The sequence below is a fragment of the Myotis davidii genome, unplaced genomic scaffold (genome assembly GCF_000327345.1).
Source record: "Myotis davidii unplaced genomic scaffold, ASM32734v1 scaffold46, whole genome shotgun sequence".
NCBI classification, from domain to species: domain Eukaryota; kingdom Metazoa; phylum Chordata; class Mammalia; order Chiroptera; family Vespertilionidae; genus Myotis; species Myotis davidii.
This window is the reverse complement of record NW_006383006.1, coordinates 2,319,379-2,327,591: the sequence shown is the minus strand read 5'-3', so window position 1 is coordinate 2,327,591 and position 8,213 is coordinate 2,319,379. Positions and strand designations below refer to the sequence as shown.

The 8,213-nt window shown below is 48.8% G+C and overlaps 1 protein-coding gene across 6 annotated transcripts in view; it reads right to left on the bottom strand.

Moving 5' to 3' along the window:
- FRMD5 (FERM domain containing 5) overlaps positions 1-8,213 on the bottom strand; it is a 44,539-nt gene that overhangs the window by 32,930 nt on the left and 3,396 nt on the right. For all 6 annotated transcript variants that reach the window (XM_006778000.2, XM_006778002.2, XM_015557600.1 and 3 more), the window contains exons 2-3: positions 5,938-5,980; positions 5,631-5,709 (exon numbers count right to left, since the gene is read on the bottom strand). In XM_006778000.2, the coding sequence (XP_006778063.1) occupies positions 5,631-5,692 (62 nt within the window). In that variant the 5' untranslated portion in view covers positions 5,693-5,709; positions 5,938-5,980. The remainder of the gene's footprint in view (positions 1-5,630; positions 5,710-5,937; positions 5,981-8,213) is intronic.

Genomic DNA, 8,213 nt, shown 5'->3' with positions numbered 1-8,213 from the left:
GGGGGGGGGGGGGGGGCTTCTTCAGACTTCTGGAGGCAGGACAGCTATAGGGAGGCCATGGGAACATTGCCAGGTACTGGTACAGCAACTGGAGGCGGAGAGGGAAGGAAAGGCAAGCCAACATCTTAAAGAAACAAACCACATTCTTTAGAGGACAAGAAGAGATGAGCTCATGAAAGAACGAACTGGCAGCTTTAAGGTAGAGAGTCCCTCTTCTACTACAGCATGTCCATCAAGCTCCACATTTTGCTCCTTCAAGGAGGTAACCAATGACTCAGTGTTGCTGGTCATGAAAGTATATCCCATGATTCATAGCATCCTTAGACCTAGTCTCAAGAGACCCTGGCATGTTCCCTCCTGCCACACACGGGCCTAAGGAAGACCACCTTGTTGCCCAAGGCATTGCCACCGGGGCCAGTGTGTGGCCAGGCAAGGGATCAGTTAACCGGAAGCACCCATTTGGGTCAGTCCTGATGAGCAGACTGGCTGGGTCAACAACCCCAGAACCGGAGTTACAGCCCAGTTCTCGGGTTCTGTAGCTGAGGAAGCAGAAGTCCAGAGATGTAGAGTGACTTGTCTGAAGTGACACAGTGATCGGAATCAGCAAGGCCTCCTGACCCGGGACCTGGTGCTTCTGTCCCTGTAGTAATTCAGTTAGTTATCAGGATGGAGAGCGGTGCCCTAAATGAAGCCCGAGAGAACTTGTCTTCAGAAAGACAGCCTCATGGGAACCAAACAAGAAATTAGCTTTAGACCAGACTGAAGACAGGCCTGCTCCTTTAGGACACTTTTTTGGGTAAACTTTTCCCATTTCCTTTAGGCCCCTGGAGGCTTTGCTTCACCTCCATTTGTAATAACTGTGTTGTTCCATATTGATGGGGTGTGAATAAGTGAGAGCCTAAAAGATGACTGAGGAAAACCTGAGTTTTTCTGTAACGTGGACATCTCTTCCAGGTACTGTCTGCGGCATATGCTTTCTGATATCAGAGGGCGGGGACGAGTCAATCCACAGATATTTCCAGAATTAAAGGTCTGAACCTGGGAAAGCACTGGTGGCTCCTGAAGAGTTTCTTCCAGAAGATCCTTTGGCCCCACCTTCCCTTCATTAGATTCTCTGCCCCTGGCTTCCTCTATTTTCCACCGCCCCTTTCCTGGGTATAATCATGCTCAGTATGTCTTCCTCCCTCACACTACACTCCAAGCTCCTTGAAGTCAGAGATGATATTTTATTTACTTTTAATATTCTTCTAGAAAGCCCATAGATCCTTTGCCTAGCTCCCCTGCTCCCTCTCTCCCACTGGCCATCAGCCTGCTCATTCTGAGCACTTAAATGTGCCAGGTACTATCGAGTCACATTCTGAGGCACTGGGGGTTAGGACTTAGGAATATGAATTTGGTGCCTGGCCAGCTCAGTGGTTGAGTGTTGGCCTATGAACCAAGAGGTCATAGTTTGATTCCCGATCAGAGCATATGTCTGGGTTACGGGCTCAGTCCCCAGTGTGGGGCCTACAGGAGGCAAGCCAATCATTCTCTCTCATCATTGATGTTTCTGTCTCTCCCTCTCCCTTCCTCTCTGAAATCAATAAAAATATATTTTAAAATAATAATAATGATTTACCGAGTGCATGCTGTGTGCTACACATTGTACTATTTAACACACACACACTCATTTAATCCTCACAACAAAGAGGTGACTACTGGCTTTATCCCCGTCTTCCATAGTGTTGCTTGCCTTGTCACACGCTAGTTAAAGGAAAACCTGGGATTTGAACCTGGTGTTTTTGAACTTTTTTTGATTCCTTAACCCAGGGTCAGCAAACTACAGCTTGCCACCAGAGTTTCCAATGAAACAAAATACGATTTTATTGGAACACAAACATGCTCATCCCTTTACATGTCACACACAGTGTTTTACTCTACAATGGCAGAGCCCAGATGGCCACAACGCCTAAAATACGAACTCTTGTGGCCTTTTACAGAAAAAAGTTTGCCAACCCATCTTAGCCTAAGCTGGGCTCAACGGATACTCACTGAAGGAATGAATAACTTGAGCACTCCATTAATTCATGCATATATTTGCTCCCTCTGTTAGCATTGTTTTGAGCACCTGCTCAAACATGTGTCAGGCAGTTTGCTTCCTTGGAAGGCAGGGCCCCTTTTGTACTCAGTTTCCTCTATTACTTGATCTTCCCAAGGCATCCATACACCTGCAGTCCCTGCTAAAAGCTAAATTTGGTGCCTAATCCCCATTTTCTCTGCCTTGTCTCCAGCTCAGACAAGAAAATCTATTTATTACTTTAAAAAATGACAAAAGAGATTAATCAGGATTTGGCCACTAAATTTATCATCTGGGAAGAGTCCAAGAGATAAACTGAAGCGTAGTTCTTCACTCCCTACTTCATCTCCTCCTCTCAGCCCGGCTTTATGGGAATGGCTGAGACGGTGGTGAAATTTAGGAGCAATATTGCTAGGAAAAAACACACTGACAGCTAAATTAGTTTGGCAGGAAAGTGGTGTGGAGGGCTCTAAGCCAGGAATGAATTATGGGTATTGAGTAAGGCTGGGGCAGGTACCTGCTGTTTTAAGAGCAGCAGGGATGTGAATGAGGAGAAAGATGTTGCTAATTCTAAGGCCACCACTGAACGCCTTGGGGAGGGGGAGGCAGTCGGCCTGTGACTAACTCTGCTGACACGCTTGGAAACTGCATTCTAGGAAAGGAACGCTGGTGAGATGGAGAGAGGGGAGAACAGCGGAGGATGGTCAGCACAAATGCATGCAGATGGGAGGAGTTCACACACTTGTCAGTGTCCTTGAAGTCTGCTGACTTACTGGGAGGCCTGGCCACGGTCCCCTACTACGCTGACCCGGACATGGGCAACCACCTAAGATACCTTTCTCTCTGGGTCCTCAGGTTAGCCACTTACGTGTTAGGGCTGTCGCTGGCAGGGAAAGGGGACAGAAGAGGTGAGGGGATTATCAGAAAAGAAGTGTCTTTCACATAAAAAAGGAGGAAAGTCAGAGCTAGCTGTACTTGTGCCCCATAAGCAGAGCCCTTGGGGTCCATGGACCATGTAGCCGAACTGGCAGTAAACAGGTATCAAGCATTTGCACAGTGTAAGCCTCTTGGGGGGTATTAAGAAGTGCAAGACCTTGTACAGTGGTTACTCCTTCCAGCAATTCTATGTGGTAGCTCTCGCTAGCCTCATTTTATACATGAGGAATCTGAAGGTCAAGGAGGTTAAGTATCTTATGTCCAAGGCCACGTATGGATGGAACTGGAGAGCATTATGCTAAGCGAAATAAGCCAGTCAGAGAAGGATAAATAACACATGATCTCACTCATTTATGGAATATAATGAACAACATAAACTGATGAGCAAAAACAGATCCAGAGATAGAGAAGCATTGATCAGATAGTCAAACCTCAGAGGGAAGGTAGGGGAGGGTAGGGGTAAGGGGGAGAGATCAACCAAAGGACTTGTGAAAAAAAAAAGTGACAAATAGGACCTGAGCTCTGGGGTCTATGCTGCTTCTTGGGTAGCTGGGTCTGTATGTTAATATTATGCGGTGACATTTGATTTAGAAAAGTGAGCTCCTCCTAAGGGCAAAGTTCATCATATATTTTTGTCCTTTTTTTTTTTTAAATATATTTTTTTATTGATTTTTTTACAGAGAGGAAGGGAGAGAGATAGAGAGTTAGAAACATCGATGAGAGAGAAACATCGATCAGCTGCCTCCTGCACATCTCCCACTGGGGATGTGCCCGCAACCCAGGTACATGCCCTTGACCGGAATCGAACCGGGGACCCTTCAGTCCGCAGGCCGACGCTCTATCCACTGAGCCAAACAGGTTTCGGCTATTTTTGTCCTTTAATCAAATCCGAAAGCCATGTGCCTGTGATGCTCTCACTGGGTTATATCAGACCAGTCCCTCATCCCACTGTCGGCCAGTGAGGTCAGACCAGGCACAGCTGACGTGTGCTGTCAGGAGGCCGGGCTAGGCTCTGAGCAAAGATGTGTTGAATTTGCTCTGACATGTGGACAGGAGCGCAGACTTCTGGATCTGCCCTGGTATCATCACCTCTTTCAACAGAAAGAGAGAGGGAGAGAGAGAGGAGGGGGGGGGGAGGGGAGGATGTGCTCAGACCTAAGGCAAACACCAGAGATCATGAGCAAGACAGGTTAATGCTTTGCCAAAACTCCTCTCTGTTTAAGCTGTTAAACATAGTAGTTCTACCCTCCCTGTCCTACCTAAAGCTACAGGACTGCTTATTAATATGGATGAGCTTGGTTTTTAGAAGCAAAGTGGGAGCCGCATCCACTTCCGTGTGGATGAGCAGAGCGTGTAGCTCCTGTGTCCAGGAAGGAACATGAGGTTCGACTCCACCTACACACCCCCCGCCCGCCGTGTGTCAAAGTGGGTGGGTGTACACGCTCCTGCACCCAGAGCAGCCCGCTGTCCTGATCCTCTGACCTGATCAGAAGACCCCTCTCCCTCTGCAGCCAAGCCCCCTACCCTCCCACCCCACGTCTTTGCTTCCTGTGTACTACTTGTTCCTGTCTCTTGCTCTCTTCTCTCCCCATTTCCTCATTGTCCTTTTCAGATAAACTTCTGCTCCTTTTACTGGATGTAAAGGTAGTGGCATGCTCTCCAGAGTATGAAGAGAACATAATTCCATATTCTTTCTCCCTTCTTCCCTCCTCTTTGTTTTGGATTATCTCAAGCAGTTCAGGATCCAGAAGTAAACCACAAAGCCTTTAAGGATGGACAGTCTATACGACTGGCAAAGGCCTCCTCCCCGGCTTTGCTTCTCTCAGGTGTGGGCGGAGCTGTTTCCTCCCCAGCTCTGAGATTCCCTGGCACAGCCTTTTCGCCTGGGCCCCTCCCTCTACAAGGAAACAGCAAGGTGTTGTTCATGTCAACATGAGATCTTTCTAGTACAAAAGTTAAGGATCCCTGTTACACAGAGTTCCTAAGTCTCCGAGGCAACACTTTTAGAATGAATTTGGCTCTGAGATACAGAACCCAGGGGAAGCTTTGAAGCTCCTACTCGCTGACCCTCTCACAGGATGGCTGTGGGCACAGGGGTTCTTCCTCGTTCTCGAGAGGTGCTGAATGAGAGCGAATCCAACCCCTGCAGCCGTTCGCTCTCTAAAGAGTTTATGGGGACCCGATCCATCAGCATACTGGCGCTGACCCACTTCGATTTAAAATCCTCAGTTATTTCCCAACAGGTTCTTTAGTGTCATGCCTTGGAGTCTATTTCAATCTCCCCAAAGAGGAGCAACGCAGCTCTCTCCAAAACGTCCATGGTGGCCGCATCACAGATAAGAGAAAAGTATGCGTTTGATTCATTCGTTCCTCCAGAGCCCCCTGAGGAAGTCCAGTTCAGGATGATGTGTTCACACTTTCCGAAGAAGGACGCTCCCTCTGTTCCAATTTACTGAGGGGGTGAGCAAGGAGAGCAGGCGGGGATGGATGAAACCCAGAAGTAAGGTGCTAGTTAAGAAGAATGCCTTGCCTATGAGAGTTAGGAGCTTCCAGCACAGAGGATCTGAGAGGTGACAGTCTCTCCTTCCTGCCCTCTCCAACAGGTCTTAGTGGTGGAGGGAGGTATGTTTCATCTCACCTGGTTATTTCTTCCTTCAGGGCAGCGGGGTCTGCAGGGTAGAACTTCACCCGGAAACACATGGTGAACGGAGGCTGGGCTGCAGAGAAAAACAGGTGCCCATCAGGGAAGGCACGCTGGTCCAGAGAAGACTGAGCTCCCCTCCCCACCAGGATGCCCGGGCCTCTGAACCCTCAGAAGAAATCCTCAGGTGTTTAGGGCCACTTCTGCGCAGAACAGCGGAAAATCACCAAGGCTCACGACAAGTGGGAGGTTCCACCCCCCTCCCCAGGGGTAGGGCTCGAGTCTTTTCTCGGGGAATACTTACATCTCAACTGCTTCACCACAGATTTCGTAAACTCCAACCAATGCTGAGAGCGAGAACACAGAAGAAGAAAACCCTAATGAGAAGCAGTGTCAAATATAACTTGTTTAACCCAATTTAAATCACCAGACAGATTGTAGCCCAGGGTGAAAGCAGCCCAAAAGCTTGTGATATGTAGGCTTGGAGAGTAAAGAGTGGTATGATTTTCTGAAAAGTTCCCCAGGGAACCAGCTGTGAAGAGGACGGAGTTCCAGCTTCAGATGCCATTGCTGGGGCTTGTCTGGCAAGGCCACCTCCTAGACCAGGGTGCCAAGGTTCTGATCCATGTTTCTGCCACATCAGTAGGCACAAGTGCATGTACGTGTGTGTGATGGGGACCGAGCCCCATCTGGCTTGAGTGGGGAAACACTGGGCTGTATGTATTTGTGCTACATGCCAATGTTTTTTTGACAGGGGGCTCGAGAAAGTACTGACAGAATTTCATAAATGGTGAGAAGGTAGGGATGGCTGGTGTGTCTTCCATCTTTGTCTGAGTAACACAGATTGCCCAGCCCTGTGTGAGGGATGCGTGCTCAGAATTCCTTGGCGAAGTCTGTCTCATAAGATAACTAACCACACTGAAGTATAGGATCGTATCCTGCATCCCCTGGAATTTCATGGAGGCGGGACATAGTAGCAATGCCTTTTTCCCCATGGAACTTATGTTTGGGGAAGGAAGCAATGAGACCATTCTACTAGTATATGTTTCCCAGTCCTACAGGGATGCTTTATAAATGCATTCTCGATGTTTGTTGCTGTTACGCTAATCAGGAACCTTGACAATCTGCAGAGAGCTAGAACTACTGTTATTTGGGCTTGGTTATCTGGAAGCAGCTTAAAATCATTAGTCATGAGCCCTGTGAGGGCAGAAAACTGTCTTGTTTACACTGGATTGCCTGTGCCCAGCACAGTGTTCAGGATGCAGCTGTCAAAGGTTGGAAGAACCAGGTCCATACTGCCCTCCTTTCTGGCCACTTCCATTTAACGTTACATCTTGGCAGAGTCTTCCCTTTGCAGCAAAGAGGCCAGGGCCACACAGACGGCATCCTGGCCTCCCTCGATTCCCAGCGCTCACCTTCTGGGCTGGGCACGGGTTATGCAGTTAATGGACTCACTAAGAGCCAGTTCTCTCGTCAGCTCCATATGGATAATCTGGGTTGACATTCTGCTCTCTTGCTTCCTCTGATCTGAGTGCCCACGAGGCTGGCAACTCATTATAGCCACTCAATGTGGTTAAGAGGTCCTCTCACATTACACGGCCCATGGCGGCTCGGCTTCACCGCAAGGCGAAGGCAAGAGATGAAATTGCATGGAAACAACGGGGCTCCCAGGCTGTGCCGGTGCAGGTGCAGGAGGCCTATCTGGAACTTTGTGCAGGGAGAAGAGCTCGCAAGTGTCTGGGACTCAGTCAACAGAACGCCCCTAGGCAGTCCCCTGACAGATGAAAGTCAATCAACAAAGAAACTTGGAAACAAAGAGGAATGACTTGTAAGATCCATTATAAGAAGAAGGCAGGTGGAGCTGAAGGACAAAAAGGCTATTCCCCTGGGCGGGAAGCTGGCGAGAGGACTTCAGGGGTGAGAGCTGAAGGAAGGAGGGAGGCTGGAGATCAGAAGTGGAGTGGGGAGTGGAAAGGGATCACAGCTTGCCCAAGAGATTTTAAGGGTCTGGTAGAAAAATCTTGAAAGGATCCCAAGAATATGGTGATGGCCAGAGTTACCTTTTGCATCTGTCTGGGTCCCAGAATCACTAGCAAACTGTTAACATGGGTTTGGGGGAGGGGGGTCAGGAGACGAGGAGAAGACTCCGAGAGAGGCCTGTGCTCCTGTCTTTGGGTGAATGGGCAAATGTCAGACTCCAGAGGCTTGAAAGGGCCCCTCCACCTTGAAAGGAGAGGCTGAGAGCAGGCCTCCTAGCCAGGAACAGGAAGAGGGTGACTGAGGGCAGCTCCTCCCCACGGAGACCCCGGCAGAGCAGCAGGGAGGAGATGGATGGAGCGCTGGGTGCAGCCCGCCTGGTGCCCCAGGGGAGGAGGTGTGTTTTACAGCCTCACTCTAGGGAGCTGGGATCTTACCAGCTCTATCCACGAGTCAGTAGATCTAGGACAGTGGTCGGCAAACTGATTAGTCAATAGAGCCAAATATCAACAGTACTTCTTCAAAATATTCTTTTGAGAGCCATATTTTTTAAACTTAAACTATATAGGTAGGTACATTGTTATTAACTTAATTATGGTACCC